The 19,899-nt window shown below is 41.8% G+C and overlaps 1 protein-coding gene across 4 annotated transcripts; it reads left to right on the forward strand.

Annotated features, from left to right (window-relative positions):
- The first annotated feature begins 915 nt into the window (after positions 1-915).
- Positions 916-16,667, forward strand: PEX2 (peroxisomal biogenesis factor 2). Of its 4 annotated transcripts, XM_057532445.1 has the most exons (3): positions 917-1,467; positions 15,136-15,229; positions 15,386-16,667. In XM_057532445.1, exons 2-3 carry the CDS (start codon positions 15,154-15,156, stop codon positions 16,318-16,320), a joined length of 1,011 nt encoding a protein of 336 aa, XP_057388428.1. In that variant the 5' UTR covers positions 917-1,467; positions 15,136-15,153; the 3' UTR covers positions 16,321-16,667. The 4 variants fall into 4 exon arrangements, with proteins under 4 accessions (XP_057388430.1, XP_057388428.1, XP_057388429.1 ...); XM_057532447.1 differs by lacking the exon at positions 15,136-15,229 and having other exon boundaries at positions 916-1,549; XM_057532446.1 differs by lacking the exon at positions 15,136-15,229 and having other exon boundaries at positions 1,127-1,467.
- The last annotated feature ends 3,232 nt before the right edge of the window (positions 16,668-19,899 follow it).

Raw genomic sequence — 19,899 nt, forward strand, 5'->3', positions numbered from 1 at the left:
AACTACACACCCTTTCAGCTTGGAGCTCCTACTCTATATCACTTGTACGCTTGGTTCCTATAATGGGAATTCCATTAATTGGAGAAACCATCACCATCATTCTCCTAGGCCTGACCTGAGAACTCCTTAGAATGTATGGAAGACAAGAAAATTCCAGGTATCTGTGGTGTTAACTGTGTATCTTTCAGGTAAAAATGAATTTGAACAGTTATTAGACTTCACTGAGAAATGTTCTTTTATCTTGTCTATAATGTTTTAAATTCTGAATAACAAGTGTTCCACGGGATAATTAAAACAAACAAACAAACAAAAAAACCCAAAGCTTTCTTGCATCACTGCTTCTACACGATGAGCTCTCCAATGTCTATCAATACAGCTGTTGTAGGACTGATTGCTCCTGGCGAGAAGGCGGGGCAGGGGAGACAGGAACGCAAACGTTTTTAAGACCTACTGTGTGCAGGAAACTTTACGCACCTGACTTCATTCAAACCTTAGAGCAAACCAGCCCGACACTGCCATCCATGAGCAGGCAGTGGCGATTCTCAACGCCGGCTACACATAATTGCCTGGTGAACGCTCAAAAAATACCTTCCGTCGGGCCCCAGTCCTAGAAATCCCCCCTCACTTCCCCAGAACTGGGCGACCTGGCTGTCGGTGTTTCTAAGAGCTCTGGGGTGACTCACACCGACCCTGCGGCCGGGAGCTCACGACCCCCAACGCTGCGAGCGCGTCCAGTTCGCCCGGTAGGGCCTCCCGAGCCGCGGTTTTGCAGGGTGGACGGCCGACTAGACGGGGCCACCTGCCTCCCTGAGCCTGCAGAGGCCAACAAGCCCCGCCCCCCCACCCCCACCACTACGGCAGCGCCGCAAAACTGCCCCAGCCCGGCCGCTGCCGCGCTATCCGGAGGCTCCCTTCCCAATGGGGCTATCCCGCGGTGGGACCTCCACCCGGGGCGAGCGAAGAGCCCCCGAGACGCGGAGGCGCCCCGCCGCCACTCGGCGGCGCTTGTCCGGAGGCCAGCTGCCGGCGCCCGAGGGCAGGGAAAGCCTTGCCTTCGAGAACCCCTACTTCCCAGCGACCCCTGACACCGAGGCCCCTCCACGCGCGGCCCCCCCGGGTTCGCCACTCTCCTGCCAATCAGATACGGATTTCCTCCACTGCCAGCCGACCAATCATCGCGCGCGGGTGTCCTCTTCGGCCCTTCGGCCCTTCGGCCCTTCGGCTCTTCGGCTCTTCGGCCCTTCGGCCTTCGGCACATGGACATTCGCTGTTCCGCGGCGCGCTAAAGCTTGGTTCTCGTTGGTTTAGTTTCCTCTTTTTTTCAGGCACTTCCGGGTGCTGCGTCACTACGTAAACGCGCGAGTTCCGGAAGCTTGGAGAGCCCAGGTTCTGCTAGGAAAAGCCAAGCTTCCCAGAGAATGTTTCAGGAACAGTTACTTGGAGCGGGGCGTTTCGCAGACTCCTAAGGTCAGTGTCGCCCGAGAGAGCCGGAGTGCGGCGGACCTGAGGTCTTGCTTACAGCTGGGAGGGCGTGGAGTTTCACGACCTTGTAATTGTCGCCTTTTACTTGTTTCCCTGTTGTATTGTCTTCCTGTCTTCCTGGAAGAGGCAATCACAATCTGATTTTGGGAAAGGCAGTGGGACAAACGTAAACTCCTAAAAATAGTCTTAGGATCGCACCATTAAAAGGAAAAAAAGAAACACAGCTAGACTTGAGCTCCTTTGCATTCTGCGAAGTGACTTTCTAGACACACACTTGGAAATCTTTTCCCCGCACTTGGCGGTGGTGAGATTTAACTGTTACGAACGGCTTAAGAATTATTCAGGGTCAAAACTTTAATATCTGATGGTTCATGTAAAATGTTATGTTTGGTACCAAAAAAGTTGAGTATGCTTAAGTTTCCAACATTTTTGAAAGACGATGAACTCAAAAGCAGTTTTAATTTTCTTGGGGAGAAAACGTTACTGAGAATTTTCTTAGAAAATTGCTTGCCATGAGCGTGTTATGTTTAACATTGATTTCTGATAAGAGATAGAATGTAAAAATCATTGTTCTTCTGAGGCCTTAAATTAAAACTCATTGTTTGTTTACTTATTTCTTTGGGTCCCATTTTCCAAAAAGACTACACTTAGTGAAAGGGCTGTTCACAGAATCAGACCAAGCTGTTGACCGTTCACAACACGTGTGTATTCTATGATGTCCCTGGAACACTTTATACCTGAACAGTTTCAAGCAATTACAGGGAGGCTGAGGTTCCATCCACACCGCAGTTTGTCTTCTAAATACCTTCCCATAATGAGTTACCTTTAGTTAAGCATGAACAGAATAATCTTGGGATGGCTGACTCTTCCTTTTTCTTTTTCACTTTATCTTCTCCCTGATCTTGCCCGTATTATCCATTACTTGTATCCAGAAAGATTAGAGTTGAATGGTTTTGGGCCATAAAGAGATTTGGAAGAAAAGAGAGAGTGGAATTAGGAATTATTTACAAGTTAAAAGGAGAACCCCTTATTTTTTTCCTTAAAAAAGAAAAAAAAAAAAAAAGGAAAGAAAATAGAAGTAACAGGACGTAGTAGAGAACATGCTAGACTAAATCAAGAGAATTGAGTTCTACTCCTGACCAGGTCTACCTCTTAGCCTTATTCTCCTCATTTTTAGAAATTAGGAGCAGCACCTCAATCTGTGGTTTTAAAAGTGTTCCATAGGAGGACTTCTGTAGAAATTTACTGGAGCCATGTAGAGGAGAGATGAAACAAGCAGACCCTCAGCAGTATTTTACAAGAACAGCTATTTTTTTTCTGTTCTGCTTGAAAAACAGGGATCCCGTTAGGAAGATTAAATTCATATTTTAGACTAGATGATCTGTTTCCTTCTAGCATTAAAATTTTGTTTCTTTGGTTAATTTTTCATTTGTATTCAAGGTGCATTCCTTTGATTATTACAGTTTTTTTAAAAATAATAAAGTGTATATGTTCACAGTTAATTCATTACCAAAAGCCACAAACCTGTCTATATTCAACCTTATTTAATAGATACAAATTTTAAGTTTCTTTCTTTTTGATCAGAGTTGTAATTCCTTTTCTCTTTTCCCCCTACTTTTTAAAATTTTAGCCATAACATTTTTGCTTATGTTTGAAGCTCATAATAGTCTTTGCAATAGGGAAGGCAGATGTTTTCCATTTTCCATTTTTGGTAGCTGAACCATAACGATGTTAGCAGTCTTACCTAACGTCACGTTACTAGTAAATTTCCAAGTCCTGGCCCCATGTTTTCCTCACAACATCAAGTATATTTTAAGTGTCTTTGCCTCTTGCACTCCACCATGGTCCGGTTCCTCTAGCACAGGAAAAGGTATGCAATATGCACAATCTTTATTTCTGGACGAAAGTTCTGCTCTGAATCACTGGCTCTTTTTTTTTTCCTCCCTTGATTATCTGGGTTGGACAACCTAGAAGCAAATTGGACGTTCCCTTTTTTCTCTTCACTGTGAAATGACAGCAGTTTCTAAACATTCCATGTTCCTCCTCAGTTCCTTTGGAAGGTGGAAGAAACCTCAGGAGAAAAGCCCCAAACTGCCCGCACTTGCCCCACATCTGTAATCTTGTCACTGCAAGTGCCATCGCTGTGATTTCTGGATGTGGACATGGAAGCAGGGAAGAGGATGTCTAGCACCCTCTGTACTTCCCATCGTGGGCTGTTAACTTCCCAACCTTTTCCCACCTTGGAATCAAAATGCCCTTTTCTAGATTGCTTTTTATCTTGCTTCATTTTATTTTCCAGAGCTCTTCCTTCTTACCTGCCTGTCAGTAAGGTGAGATAAAATTTCATCCCAGTTTTCTTTTCCTTCTTCTTACTATAAAAACATGAAGACCAAGAGCTCTGGAGTAATTCTGTTTTGATTATGTATACCCACTCCTTTCCAGTGTCAGGTAGGTGAGTTGGCATTGCCTCTACCTTGCGTATGGTATATGTTCATAATAGTTAAATGAATGTTTGCACCTCCTTTTTTCACCCCCATATTCCTTTGGTTCAGATTTGATATTGAGTCTCTTTGAATGGTTCTCTGACCACACGGAAAGACAGGGAAAGTAGATGAGGTGCATCCCAGGCAACTCGGGCAACTTTACCAGATTCCTTGAATTTCTTCCCTGTCTACAGTCCTGAGAGCTTGACTGGCAGTCTGGTGTTTGGAAAGATCATGAGGGAAAAATTCTGCTTCGAGCTCTGTGGGATTGAATTTGATCCAAGCTTACCAAATACCCATACTACTAACTTCCTTTTGTGTGTTCCACCGTTTCTCTAGTGTTTACCAGAAATTTCCTAAGTGCCAGCTTGACCTTAAACAGGTTGTCAGTCTTCTCTTAATTTTTTACTTCTTAAAATGGGCATAATATTTACCGTGTTATGAGGATTAAATGAGGTAAAGAACTGTAAAGAAAACGTCTAGTGCCTCATACATAGTATGTATCCCATGGTACTTCTCCTTTTCCATTGCTAATATCTCTGTTCCTTCGTGGCTCTTCTCACATTCTCTCAAGTGCCATAAAATGTGCAAATAAACCTGTGTTCCAGTAATCTTAAAGTCATTTAGAATTCTCTTCTTAGGCAATTATATCCTCAGGTTTTTTTTCCAGATTTATAGAGCACTTAAAGATCTATTTGCTCCGTAAGTTTCATGTGGTTGCTCTTTGTTCATCCTTGGATTGCAATTTTTGCTGTAGTTCATGCCTGTAATCTTCGTCTCGTAGTACTTAGCCACTTAAAATAGCCCCATCTGCATGTCCTGCAGTGCCACACTGAAGTGTTTATGTTCATCTTTTAGGTCCGTCATCGCCTTGTCCATAGAGGATGCTGGTACAGAGCATGGCCCCACCACTTCTGCTTGTGTGATTTCATACAAGTCAGCTCATCTCTCTGTGCCTCAGTTTCCTTGATTTAAAACAAAAATACTGAGAGAACCTCTTTCATAACATTGTAAGGATTAAATGATTTAATATTTAATTTTGCAAAGGACACTTAGCTGTGGTCGTTGCTTATTAGCACTTCATAACCAGAAAGTAAGTGGTACAGGTTTACTGCAGTTGTAAACTCACAGATTAGTTGGGTTTCTCTTCCATCAGACTTCGCTACTTTTTTCCATGAGGACTGAGTCTGTCTCATGGGTACCACCGTTCTGATTTCTCCGCTTTCTCTAGTCTTTTCCAAACTCATGTTCAACGTGAACCATTTCTGCAGTTGGAAATGACTGTTCTTTTATTTTTTTCTCTTCCTCTTCCAAGGTTTCCTAAAATCCTATAAGGATTCTAGAGAGGTGGACTTTTTACAGTGCTTTTTTTTTTTTTAACTGCTGAAGAGTATAGTGTGGTAAAATGACTTGTCCAGAGTCACACAGCCTGTTGGTAAACCTGGGCTAGAATACAGAACTAATCAGAAGCAGTGTAACTCCCCTCCCCCATGTTCACTCAGACATCTGCTCTTTATTTCCACAATGTGCTTTCTTTCTCAAAGACTCAGAAGTATCAACTTTCTGAAAGAAAAGATTATGAGTGCCATGCTGTCTTCTTAAAAATGTATTTGTGAAGTGAGGCCGAAGTAGTGGGCAATTCTGCTCTCAGGTTTAAAAAAAAGTATTTTGTGTTACTTGTAGATACTTGGGTAAATAACCGTAAGTGAAATAGGTAAGGTGCTCAATTGTGTAAGACTAATTATAGTCTTGAAGGTTGTAGTCTTTGAGTTGAATTCCCAACTGTCTCCAAATAAAAAGAGTATTTCCCCTCTGCTAGGGCAAGTTACTTATCATTGTTCGTCTTTTTGAGAAATGTATACTATTTTGAACTTTATCCTTCAGATATATTTTAAAGACATTTTGTTGCGTACCCACTAGCACCCCCAAAATGAAAAATTCTATTTGGAAATTGATGAGGATTTCATTTAAGTTAAGAGTAATTCAGAGATCTAGTGTCCATAAGGGAATTTTCAAATTCTACATGTCTTGTCTGTATCCAAATGAGAACAGTTGGGATTTGTATCATCAGATATCTGTAAACTATTGAGACTTAGTTCATATTTGATGAAAGAGAGGAACAAAAGAGCAGTGACAAGTCACTTAGCAAGCCTGTGGCAGAAGTGGGATTTGAACTTACAGTTGTTGATTTCTAGGCCTGTTCACAGTGCCAGAGGTCACTGTGTTCTAATGGGTCCCAGCCATAGCTTTTTCTCTTTTGCTCATGTTTGAAATGTGTTCTGGGAATCAGTGTCCTGTTAAATCTCTCTTTGATGCATGTCCCATTTATTAGTATTGATTTCAATACAATGGACAGTAAATCTATCTGACTACACAAAGGAAATAAAATAGTAGGGTATAGGTTCAAAGCTTAAGATCTTGGGTTATAGAACTTTTTTCATATAACCTCCTAATATGAAATGCTGATTAAATTTTTTTTTTTAAAACCTAAAAGGCAAAAATGGTCTCATCCATTTTGATTACTAGAACCTTTAGGATAGTGTGACAGCAACATTGTTATACTAAAAATTAGTTGATTATTGTGGATCTAGAAAAGGATAGTCTGGCAGGAAGCGGGTGCATGGATGGGTTTGAAACCTTAGGGATTACTTGGGAATCACATGTTTCTGCTGACAAAGTTTACAGGACTGTAAATTTCAGTGTAGAATTTTTGTCGGCAGCATGCATTGACAAACATGCCTAATGGTAATACATCTAGTACTGAGCATCTCGGAACAGGTCAATAATAATGTGTATATTGACAGCAGTAATGTAGGAGATGTTACTTGGTATTATAGCTAAAAATCCATGTTATCCCCTTAATCATAATTACATTAATATTGACAGGCCCTTGACAATACTCACATTATTATTGATAGATTTCTGTCAATAACATGTTTTTAAATAAAATATATTCATTCATAATTTGTACTATACTCAATAAAAGCTCTGGAATACATCCTGAAAAATTCTTCCCTCTTTAGTGAGATACAATCATTTGTTTTGGTTTTGGAATGCAATATAGATGACAAAGTTTTATTTGGGGAATGAAAAGCTTAAAAAGAAAGCATGAGTTATTTAAGGGATAAGGTTATATATCGCTGCTCTTAGTAAACGAATTTTCAGGTTTTTTTTTTCTCGGTGAAAGAAAAGCAGTGTGACCTGTCTAGTGATAAAATATCAGCAGGAGACCTTTTTAATAGTTTTTAGTGCTAGATCATTTTGTCTTAAACATATTTATGTGACAAGTTAATGACACTAACCCTCGTAGGTGCTATACTTTTTATCTGGTCTTGATTTTTGCCTTAAGCATGTTTTTCACATATCCTTAACATAGCAGTATCCTTCACTAAACACTAATTTATTTAGTGCCAATTATACTTTTAATTAATTATTGTATAAGTCTCTTTGCATGGCCGTAAATGTTTCCCCCTGGGTTAGCTTTTTAGAATCTTAACTTAGTATAGTTTGGGAAATGGGGAGTGGGGAGGAAGAGGTTGATAGGATTGTGTATTAAAAGAATGAGATTTCATGGCAGAGTAGGAAAAAGCATCACCTGATTTTGGCCTTCTGGAAAAATCAATTTGAATTAAATCTGATGGTGTTTGTTTCAATTCAAAACAATCCCAACTTTTTTGAAAAAAAGATTAGCTTGTATTTTTTTTTAACTATTCAAGTTTGAGCCTACTTGTGTGAAATTAGATACTAACCTACAAGGACCAATAATATGGGATTTTTAATACATAAACTCTTGAAAGTAGAAGTAGACTGACCAGTAGTTGCGTGTGGATAGCAATCAATGTAACAGAGTCAGGAAAGCATTGGTTTACCAGAAGAGTTGGGGATTTTTGATTCAAAAATGTGAGGACACTGTAATCTTTTTTATTTTCATAGTTGTCAGTGAAGCAAGTTAAATTACTATGACTTGTTCAGAAAGTTATTAATAAGCACCTTAGTTAAGGCCCTTGAAAGGTTGCAGAAGTCCTGTAACTGGTCTTCCAGAATTGCAGTTTTCCTTTTCTTCAACTTCTTGAACTCCACCATCAGATTAATCTTTTAAAATTTATATCCTGTTATGTCTCTTCTCTTCAGTGGTTACTCATGGCTACAAAATCAGTGCAATTTCCTTAAAACAGGGTCTTTTTGCAGGGTGTTGACTCTTCAGCCAGTCTCTCCTGCCAAGCCATTAAGCTCTGGTCACAGCAGATGACTTGTTTCTTTACTTCCTAACAAGTGCAAAGACGTTGATGGGGATTAAATAACGAAGGACGCAGCTCCTGTTGGAACCCATCCCTGTGTTTCCCAGATAGACCATGGCCAGTGTCAGTGTTTGCATATTTCTGGAGTTTGCACAACATTAAATGCAATTTTCTCTTTTCTGCCCCAGGGAGTTTTGTGACCCTTTATAGTGTTTTCCTATTGTGAGATCCATTCTTTGCTTCAGAGATCAATGGCTAGTCTTGATTACCATAGCATCCTATTTCTTTAGAAATGCTTGACTAAAAAGAAGTTAACTGAGACTTAACTGTTTGGACCAAATCCCTGGTACCTAGGAGAATTCCCGGCATTTTGTCGGCACTCAATAAATATTGGTTAAATTGAGTAGCCATTTGTCAGAGAATTAGAATTCACTGAAACACCAACTTCTTACATTAGACTGAGAATAACTTTATGTGATTTTAAGGCACTTATGGCATTTTTCTGTATTCTACACCCATTATGGGGAAATAGTATTGTATGACAGTGGAAGGAAGAAGTTCTGTAATCAGATGAATTAACTTCTGGTTATTTCGATTTCATCAGTTTCTTCTACTCTTGAGCACTGCCCTTCTCTAAAGCCAGTATTCTAGAATAACTGACCTGCCAGAAAGCAGGAGGGGTGGGGAGGAGGAACTGAATGGAGTGTGTCGGTGAGGAACCAAGGTTGGATGCTCGTCTTGGACTGCCTGTATCAGGCCCTGTTCAGCGAAGCACCGTAGAGTCAGGTGCTATCGGTGTGCATTCTGGAGGTTTCTTGGCTTCCGGATCAACAGGCACAGCCACGTGGATGCAGGTGAAACAGCCCAGAGAGCAGGTCATGCTGGCGTCCACCCCCGTTCTCTCGGGATTCCCACCCCAACATCTCCTCTCAGATAAGATGCAAGTGAAGGGTGTGATGAGTTCCACTGGACCATGTCTCGCCCCTTCCCATCCGGCCCCCACACGTGCCCACATCAAGGTGACATCATGTTCACTGTGTAACTGCCCCAGTTATGTTTTAATGGTGTAGTCAGTATTTCCTGCGGAAAAAAAATTATTTTACCACAGGTCGATCGAGGCATTAGATGAGTAACAATGAAGATTTCAGTCTTTTGAAATGAGATTTGGTAAAATCCACCGAGTCTTTTTCTTCTGATGCTCATCCCTAACCAAAGTAGCAATAATACAATAATAATACTGCTTTCCTGTTTCCAAACCACTTTCATAACATTATCCACTTTAATCTTACCAACATTGTCAGGTAGTGGTTCATTTCCAACTTCTAGAAGAATCTGATGCTAATGACTTTTTTAAGATTACATAGCAACTAAATGACCAAGCTGGAATTTGAGCCCAAGTCCATCTGATTTTAAACCTGGTCTTTCTACTCTGTCACAGTTGCCAGACAAGAATATAGAGCAATAGGAAGGCTATTGTACTTTTGACAAACTATGGTGCCTAATGGACAGTGTCTGTTCTATGTTTACAACTAAAAGAAGTCACAAAAATGACTAAAATGTTAGAAACTAAAACCTAAAACAAAAAAAACAGAGAAACAAATTATTCATCTGGAAGAGCAAAGGCCAAAGAGTAGTTAATAATAGTCTTCTGCTCTAGTAAAAAGTCTTCTGTAGGGAGGAGATCGAGCCCAGCTGTTCTTAATCTACACCGAGGCCAGCCCTGGGGCGAAGAAAAGGAAAGAAAAAAAAAAAATGTTAAACTGTAACAGAAGGGATAAGAAAGAATTTTTTTGATAATAAGGATTGTTAAATATTGGATTGGTTACAGAGTGTGTTAAGTCTTCTTTTCTGGCAGCCATTAAAAATTCCTGTCTTTACTAAATGTCCGTCAGTATGGGTCCTCCAGAAATGAGGGACTTGAAATAGATGATTCCTCTGAGAAGCCACTCTCTGAGCAGTTTCTCCCTACATGCAAGTAAGGAACCTGAGAAGAGATCGCGCCCCTCAGCCTCCAGTTCCTCTAGATGCTCTCAGCAAGGTTCAGTCAGTATAGATTCACTACCAAACTACTCATTCCACTGCATATGGGATCAACAAATCTTTACTAAGCAACTACTATGTGCCTGTCTTTGTGGTAAATTTTATAAGATTACTAAGAACTGACTGTGACTCTAATATCTGAAGATACATAAATTGGCACAACTGGTGCTCTAACACAAGCCATATTTCTCACCTGACCCTCAACTGAAAAGAATAACAGTCCATCCAGTTCAATGCTGAGGGCAGGGAAGGGGTGAGGGGAGGGAACTGGTAGTGTTGGACTTGATGTCCAGTATGATCCGAGCTTTTTCAGGAGTACTTTTTTACAAATAAGGGAGTTTCCCTTATCTTGCTGACCACAGAATACAAAACCTGGGGAAGACACCGAGTTGTTGACACTGTCACAGTAGAAGAATTGCATATACCGTATTCCCACCTATCCTGAACGATTATAGAATTTTGCGTGAGGAAAACTGAGTTAGGTATCAAAGTCACTTTGTGGGTGGCAAGCACTTTGAGAAGCACGTATGAGGCACTTTCCCTTAACTAGTTTATGGTCAAGTTAGGGAGAGAAGATGTATTCACACAACTGAAATCACAGTACAAAGAGTTGAGGGCTCAAGCATGTGACACGGACAATTGCTGTCAGAGTTAAAAATGCTGACAATGGGAGTTGGAGATAATTGTGAAGGTTTCGTGGAAAATATTGTAACTGGGTTGGAATGTGAAGCAGATGGTCGAGAGCGGTAGGAGGAGTTGCTGGGGAAGGTAAGTGTTTTAGGTACATGAGAAAAGGTACAAACGCAGGACCGAAGGATAGTCTGCAATTAAAGGTTCTTTGGTGAATAATGGGTTATATGGTTACAGAGATGGAGACAGAATTGAGCTAGGTTAGGTCTAAGAAGTTTGTACTTTATCCCAGGGGCGATAATGAGGTAAAAAAGACATGATTTGGTAAATAAGAACAAATAACTTTATAGAGTTTGGTTTGCTTATGAGGTTTTTCAAATAGTGTTTTAGTTTTCTCTTTTCTTAATTACATAAATGTGATGTTAATTAGAGAAGATTTGTAAACTGCAGAAAAAAGTGAGCAAAATAATCACTGATGATTTTTTACATACATTTTGGGATTTTTTTCTATTGAGATAGTTTGAAAATTTATGTAGTGTCTTTGAGAACCTTGCAATACCATCTACCTTCGCTAATGCCTGACTTGTCCATCACCTTGCCTGTTTCCCTTGTGCAGACCTTGGTGGGGGTCTTTAAAGTGAGAGCCAGGACAAGACTTTATCTTTGCATCCCAGGCACCTGGCAGGGCTAGTATGTATTGATGCTCATAGAATTTGTGGAATCTGTGAATGGTCTCAGTCTCACAAGCACTACTTAATAGCAGAAAGAGAAAGCCTGAATCAGTGAAGATTTGTAAGAACCTCTGTAGATCTAGGAATGAAAACCAAGCAGAAATGAGTGGGAAGACCAGCATGCAGCATTGAGCTGTATGGGTGATAGATATGACCACAAAATTATGAATTCAGCTTTGAAATGGACTAGCCCAGTAATTTGCGACATCACCTGGGAACTTGCTAGAAATGCAAATTCTTGGCTCCCACTCCAGGCCTACTGAATCAGAAAATCTGGAACTGAGGGACGCAATCTAACAAGTTCTCCACATGATGAGTGCCCAGGTTTGAAGAGCGCTAGACTAGAAGCGCAGAGAGACTACAGGAATGTGATGCGAAGACCCCAGCAGAGAAAGATTGAAAGGCCAAAGGTTTGTGTTAGCAGTGAACGTAACCCATGAAATGCCACAGTAGCTGGAGTAGGAAACCGTGAGAATAAGGTGATATTGTTACAAAGAAAGTTGAATGTGCTGTAAGTGGACAAGATCTGCCTAACTTTAGACCACTGCCTTCCCGATCGTAGCATTTAAATAGATCAAGTAGATTTAAAATAGGTGGGTCCCATGAGAGGGGGCTCACACTCAAAATCTCCACCCAGATTCTCTCTGTCATATCCCCATAACTGCCTACTGAGCTTTTCCACTGAACTGTCTCACAGGAGCCTCAGATCTCTAAAACTACACAGATTTATTATCTTTCCCTTCAAATCTATATCTCTGCATGTGTTTCCTATTTCAGAGAATTGGACTACCATCCACTCCATTACTCAAGTCAGTTATTCTTGGCTTACTTCTCACTAAGTTGTGTCCATTCTTACACCTCGAAGCTTTCAAAGGTACCTGCTTTTCTCCGTCCCCATTGATACCTTTCTAATTTAGACCATCATTAGTTTCTCACTAAATCATGTTAACAGTCATCTTAATTGGTCTCTCTGCCTCCAGTCTTTCAGCCTCTGATCCATTCTCCACGTGGCCAGAACAAGCTGTCTAAAATGCAATGATTAGTTCTTTGCTTACAGCCATTCAGTGGCTCCCCCATTACCTTCTTGATAAAACGCAGCCTTCTCAGCCCGGCGTTCAGAGCCTTTCGCTTCCATCTTTTGCTTTCCTTTCCAGCCTGATCTTTTGCCCTGACCCCTCCTGTCCTTGGCGCCTAGCGTTCCCCCTGTTGGAGTGGTTTTCTTACCTTCTTTTACCTGCCGGACACTGCTGATCCTTCAGGTGGCTGCAGAGATCTTGCCTCCCCCCCACCCCCGAAGCCTTCTTGGACCTTATGAGGTCTAGTTGCGAGCAAAATGTTCTGAAGTTCCCCTTGCACGTCACCTATCACACTTTATCGTAATCGCCTGTGTGTTATTTTCTGCAGCACACTCTTCCTTTCCCCCTCCTCCCACTCACTAGATTATCATCTCCGCAAGGGCTGAGACTGTGTCTGCTCTCCCATTTTATCACTGGCTCTGACACGTTCATTGGGAAACAGCAGAGGCACAGAAACATGTTGAAAGAAATAGTAGTCAACAGTCTGGATATGGTAACTTGAAATAGTTTTAAAGGTTTGGGGATGGGAATTTGTATTTTCTACCCTTCACCCACCCTAGACTTCCGTGTTCGCTACTCCACTCATCTAGTATTTGCAGGAGGCGGTGTGTGTACCAGGCACTGCGCTAGTTGCTAAGATTCAGCTGTGACAGGACTGAATCTTCGCAACAGGGCTTATCCTCTAGCGGAGGAAGTAGACAATTAAAAAGTAGTTTACGAACAGTAAATACATAAAGGCCAAGAAAGAGGAAGGACGGGGTGCTAAAGGAACAGCTAGAGAGGCACCTAACTCATATTTGGAGGGTCAGAAGGAAGTGGTCCCTAAGCTAGTACTTAAAAACTTAGTATCATGTGAGTTTTTCAGTTAAAGAATGGGAACAGACTGTTCCAGGTGACGGGAACAGACAGCAGATGTCCACTAGTGAACAAGAGAGGGGGCCACTTTGTGACTAGAGGTTGAAGCATTAGGAAGGAAAGCAACCTGGGGGTAGATTTGGGGAGGCTTGTGTTGTAGAAGGATTGCTGTGTGGGAAATGCACTGAAGGACGCAAAAGGTAAGATAGACCAATTAGATGTCATCCAGCGGGGAGCTGAGAGCAGCCAGAATGAGGAAAAGGCTGGGAGGGGATAGAGTCGTGAATGGATTAGAAAAACAGAGAAGAAAGGGCACTCTGTCCTAATCCCCTTGTTTCTTTCCTGTAGCTCCTGGCTAGTGCGAGGCAAGGATTTCACAGAACTTGCAGCCAAAATCCCCACTGTTGTAGCTTATAGGCTGCCAAGTCAAGTCTTGAGGGAGCTGCAGGAAGGGGGAAAAAGTTGAGGTCACCCACCCCATTTATCAGTCAGAAGCATTCCTGTCATGGATCTGGTTTGAGAAGAAAACAGCACTAAACCACCTATTATTTAGTAGTCATTTCTGTTTCTTATTTTTGTATAGCTTTGTAAAAAATGATAATAGATTTGAAAGAACTTTAGAGGTCATTTTGTCTACGGTCCTTAGTTTTGTAAGTGAAGAAACCAAAGCAGAGACGTGGTAAAATGACTTGACCAAGGTCACAATTACTGCACAGTTGGGGCAGTGAACTTCACCAGGATCCCTGCCTCCATCTGTAGCTCAGTGTTCCCTTAGTGCCTCAGGCCTTGCAAAGGCCTTTTGACGGCCCAGAGATCATGATCCAGCTCTGTGTGTTGAGGGCCTGTTTTAGAAACTAAATTTAAAGGGATTTCTTGTCATAGTTTGGATTTGCCAGTTCATTAATAAAATGTAAAATACCTAAAGTAAAATGTAGAATCTCTAAACTCCTTAACAACAGTAGCTGCCGGGTGGGTTAATCTCATTGATTTGCACAAAATAGGCATTTAATAAATGTGTTTTGAATGAGTCAGTTATACCCAGCTAACCATTAATCAGCTTTTTTCTATTTCATTTTAAAAGATTTTTATCCCTATAGCACCTATTTGTTTCCTTAGTGTTTTTATGAAATGATCTCAGTGTCTATTTTTACATCATAGTTTCCTTTTCTTAGAAAACTGTATGTGCACCTTAATAACGGCATTCCTGCATTCATGTTGCTTTGTGCTACTATTTATTTTCTATGATTGTGTGCTAGAATAATACTTACTGGTGAATTTTGTTTTCTCCTAACTTCCTTTACAAATGTAAAATGTTCTTGAGACACATTAAATGACTTGTTGAAAATATTCCTTCGGAGTCAGTAGAAGTGCTGGAAATTAAACTGAGGTCTTGACTTACCATCCATTGCAACGTTCCACATAGTTCATTGTATTTATTAAGTTCATGTATTTAATAGGTCATGTTATTATCCAGCCCCATCGCTGTTAGCCTCAGGATTTTATCATCTCCCTTTAAAATATCTGACCCAGGAGGACTACCTAGGGAAAAGTTTGTGGAAAAAGGATGCAACTTGCTAAAACTTGTTATTCCTTTGATTAGGAGGGCCAAAAAAAAAGAATGGAAAGAAAAGATAGGAAAAGAAAGGAAAGGAGAGAGGGAGGAGAGAGAGAGAAGAAAGAAGAAGAAGTTCCAAGTAAGAAGTGATTACTGTGCTGCTTTGATGCTACTGAAAGCCCATCTCCTCTGTGTCCTGTGTCATTTGTGTGTCACAGTTTTCCAAGTGTAAGTCGAGAAGATAGTACAAGATTGCAACTGTTTGATGATGGTTTCTAATTACACTTTTTCCTAGAGACCTTCAGAGAAGGCATGGCTTCCAGAGATGAGAATATGAAGCAGACAAGCAGAGTGCTAAGAATAAGCCAGTTGGATGCACTTGAACTAAACAAGGCCCTGGAGCAGCTCGTTTGGTCCCAGTTTACTCAGTGCTTTCATGGATTTAAGCCAGGGCTGTTAGCCCGCTTTGAACCAGAGGTGAAAGCATTCTTGTGGCTTTTCTTGTGGAGATTCACCATCTACTCTAAAAATGCCACCGTGGGACAGTCAGTTTTGAATATTCAGTACAACAACGATTTTTCCCCAAACCTGAGATACCAGCCACCGAGCAAAAATCAAAAGCTCTGGTATGCCGTCTGTACAATCGGTGGGAAGTGGTTAGAAGAACGATGCTACGATTTGTTTCGAAACCGTCACATAGCATCCTTCAGGAAAGCCAAGCAGTGCGTGAATCTCGTGGTTGGACTTTTGAAGCTGGGCAGGTTGATTAATTTCTTGATTTTCCTTCAAAGGGGCAAGTTCGCAACTTTGACCGAGCGTCTGCTGGGCATCCGTTCTGTATTTTGCAGGCCCCAAAATGTCCGAGAAGTAGGCTTTGAGTATATGAATAGAGAACTCCTCTGGCACGGCTTTGCCGAGTTTCTGATTTTCCTCTTACCACTTGTCAATATCCAGAAGTTGAAAGGCAAGCTCTCTTCGTGGTGTATCCCTCTGACCGGAGCTCCAAGCAGTGACAGCACGCTGGCCACCAGCGGCAGACAGTGTTCTCTGTGTGGGGAGTGGCCCACCATGCCTCACACCATAGGCTGCGAGCATGTTTTCTGTTACTACTGTGTGAAGAGTAGCTTCTTATTTGATGTGTCCTTTGCTTGTCCTAAGTGCGGCACAGAGGTCCACAGCCTGCAACCACTGAAATCAGGAATCGAGATGACAGAAGTGAATGCCCTTTAGAAGCTAAAATTGTTTCCTCTGAGGAGAACAGTATTTTGTCTAAATCCTTAGCATGAGTCATCCTAAGCATTCTATTTAGGTATGTCTTATGAGGACATGTGCTTCTCAGCCGCTGCCCTCTGTTCCTTTCCAGGCACGACTAAATTCTACTCACACTGGAAACCACATGATTCTAAATATATGATACAAATGGTAATGTATTATTATTTTTTTAATCATTGCATTTAATTTTTAATGTCAAGAATAATGGATAGTTTTTATCAAATGACCACTAAGAATGCTCCTTCATTCTACTACTTCCTGGAAATAGGTTAGACTCTAAAAATAAAAGACTGTGGTGACTCTGAGATGAGTGGGCATTTATTTTCAGAAATGACACCATAACATCATAAAATGACAATAGTAAGACCTGTTGTTTTAAACTTTAAGATCTGATGTCTCAGTTGTAATTTTAAGCTTTTCTCTGAAGCCAGCTTTTAAAGGATTCAGTCAGCTTCATTCTCAGGCCAAACGACGGCCACCAGAAGCTCAAGACTTCCATTTTACCAGCTTTCTGATCCCACTGGCCTGAGAGCTTCTTGCCTAATATTTCTGGCAAAGTCCAGGAGCTCACCGTTAATGGTCAGCCTGAGATTATGTGCACATTCCTAAACCAGGATGGAGAAATACTGCTCCCGATCGTTCAAATGTGGGTGACATACCCTCACGAACACCCCATGCACCTAAAGCAGGACAGGAAGCAGTTCACCACCGGTGTTCTTAGGAGAATGGTGGCCACCAGAAAGGGGGAAGCAGTAGGTCCCAACTAGAATCTCCCTTTGCCTTCTATATCCCGGAGTCTTTATTTTACCGGTGATCTACTTTGATAAGGACATTATAAGTAAATGGTCGTCTTAGATTGCAGATTTGAAAGGATGAAATAAAGTTAACAAGATTTTGTTCTACCAATAATTTTGTTATGGTGTTATTTTGATAGCGAATTCTGAGTAGGTGCCCACGTTGTCATAATTTTAACGTGAAAACACAATACACCTATGCTAACTAACGGTTGTCAATATTATGGGGTTTTCTTCTTCTCTACAGACCCTAATGGCATTTAGTACAATTTTTTTTTTCTTTTTTCATTTCACATCTGCCACCCCCACTAAGTGATAACCCCCCATGAGGTCAGAGACTGTGGCTGTTCTGCTCATCGTTGGATAGCCAGAGGCTGCCTCTTGGTTCCAGCGTACCAAGAGACATCTCGTTAGCCAGTGATGAAATCTAACGTCACAGGTCGGGTTCTGCAGAAGCAGATGTCAAAAAGGGTTAGAAGTATCAATACAAGATATTCATTAGGGATCCACGCCTGTGAAAGGAAATGGTGAAGAAGCAGGAATAGCAGAGGAAACAACTGTAAGCCAGGCCTGCCAGCCTCGGCCGACCCTGAGGAGATCTCTGGAGCGTTTTGTCTTTCAGGACGTCCTAGGCGGGGCCAGAGTAGTCAGGCCTTTGACCTCCACCTCTCAGACACTGGATGCGGCCGCTCCGGGGAGGGCACAGCCTCAGGCCTGGCAGCGCTGCACCCAGGGCGGACCCTGAAGGAACCGAGGGCTGAGGCGGCCTGCGGACCTGACCCACCGCAGTGAGGCCACAGGGCCATCCTCAAAGGAGGAGCCGGGTGGCTACCCCGGTGGGTGTCACAACCGCTCCCGTCTCTCTGTCTTTTTTCTTTATAGTTTCCCTTCTTTTGTTTTCCCTGCTTTTAAGGATATTTTGCACAGAGCACATTGAGGGCAACTGGCATTCACCTTCTCATCAGTGGGTGACGTGTACCCTTAGTGCTGCCTCAGGGAGCTTCACCTCCCCCCAGAGACGCAGGCCTGCTGGCCAGCCTGCTGTGACAGCCTCGGACTCCATCAGTCCCTGCTGCCCTGTGGCTGCCAGGAGACTTGCTTGAACCCTGGCGCTTGCGTTCCCACTCCCCAGCGGCTTCAGGGCCCAAAGTTCACGACAACTGGGTCGTATTTAGCCACATCCTGTGTTTCCACTTCAGCATCCAGAACCTAACGTTCAGCCCTGAGTGTCCCCCTTTGAGAAAATAAGAACTTCCACACTAATATTTTTCTTTTCTCTCCCGTGCAACTTGTTCTCAAGTCAGGTTTGCTACTTGTGTATTTAGTGTATCCAAGTGGCTTCAGTGATCGTATCTAAAATACATCCCTCCAAGCGAACACAAGGCATGACCCGCTCCCTTGTTCCCAGCTCCCCCGCCTTCAGTACTTAGCGGCTATGAGGTGTGGACAGGTTTATTTAACTTCTCTGAGTTTCAGTTTGCTCAGTCTATGAAATGGGCATTCAGTAATGTCAACCTCTTAGGACTGTATTGGGAATTAAATAACATATCATTCTTTCAAAAATTATCTCTTGAGCCCCTACAGGCATTCTTCTGTACTCAGAGATGTGTTCATGAATAAAACAAAACCCCTGGCTTTCATGGAGTTTACATTCTTGGAGGGGTGATAGACAATAAACACATGTTGTAAGATCATTTCAGATGTTAGAAGTTCTCTGAAGAAAATAAAACAGGCTAAGGGAATGGAGAGTGACAAGAGATGCTGTATTGAATTACATGCTCCTGGAAGTCCTCTCTGAGGAGCTGAAATTTGAAGAGATCTGAATGAAAAGAGGGAGAGAGCCAAGCAGAGAAGGGGTGCCAGGATAAGAAAATGGCAAGTGCCCAAGGTCTCAGGTGAGCGTCCATCGCCTGTTCAAAGAACAGCAAGAAATCAGAGCGAGCAAGAGAGGTGGGAAATTGAGGCAGTGAGATAAGGGGATCCGGGGCTGGCCCTTGCAGGCCAGGGTGAAAAGATACCCGAATTTATTCTAAGGATGAGGAAACCACCAGAAGGTTTTAAACAGAGAAATGACATCAAACTTACATTCTTTTAAAGGATCACAATGACTAATGTGTGAAGAGTTATGAGTAAAAGCAAGAAAACCAGTTCAAAGGCTACAGCAAATAATCAGTCGATACAAGCCATGATTCTTATGAATTCTATTAGGTTTGTGGTACGTTAACGGCATCACTATCTGAAATGGCCACAGCCAGCAAAGCCTTGAGAAATTCAAACAGGTTTTCATAGATTTCATGCACCAAAGCTCTACCCATGGCGTAGTTCTTTGAGTTCCCATTTAGGGGCTGCTTTATTTTGAATAGATTTCTAATGAACTTTCACCAACAGATGAAAAATAACAGACGAGAGATGGAGAACACTGGTAAAAAGCAAGCATGTTTATAGTAACAAGGAATAATAGAAAACCTGGTATCAATGGAAAAAAAGAATTTAAAAACTCTAATCTGGTAACATTTACAGTAGGGACACACAGACTCTGGAGAATAACTGAATAGTAATTGTGGCTTAAAAAAATGACCTCGGATCATCAATAAAAGTACTTTACAATCTGTATCATTTGGTTAAGGAGGCAGTGACATTAACATTGCTGTATTTGAGGAAGCCTTCAAAATGTGTTGGCACTCAAAGGCAAAAACTTGATTCCTTTGGAAGCTGTTTTTCCTAACAGTGCTCAGTAAGTGAA

The sequence above is a fragment of the Balaenoptera acutorostrata genome, chromosome 17 (assembly GCF_949987535.1).
Source record: "Balaenoptera acutorostrata chromosome 17, mBalAcu1.1, whole genome shotgun sequence".
NCBI lineage: Eukaryota > Metazoa > Chordata > Mammalia > Artiodactyla > Balaenopteridae > Balaenoptera > Balaenoptera acutorostrata.

Coding starts and splice junctions, on each gene's coding strand:
- PEX2 (XM_057532445.1), top strand. CDS start 15,154: ATGGAAAGAAAAGATAGGAAAAGAAAGGAAAGGAGAGAGGGAGGAGAG. Junction 15,230..15,385: donor GAAAGAAGAAGAAGTTCCAA/GTAAGAAGTGAT, acceptor ACTTTTTCCTAG/AGACCTTCAGAGAAGGCATG.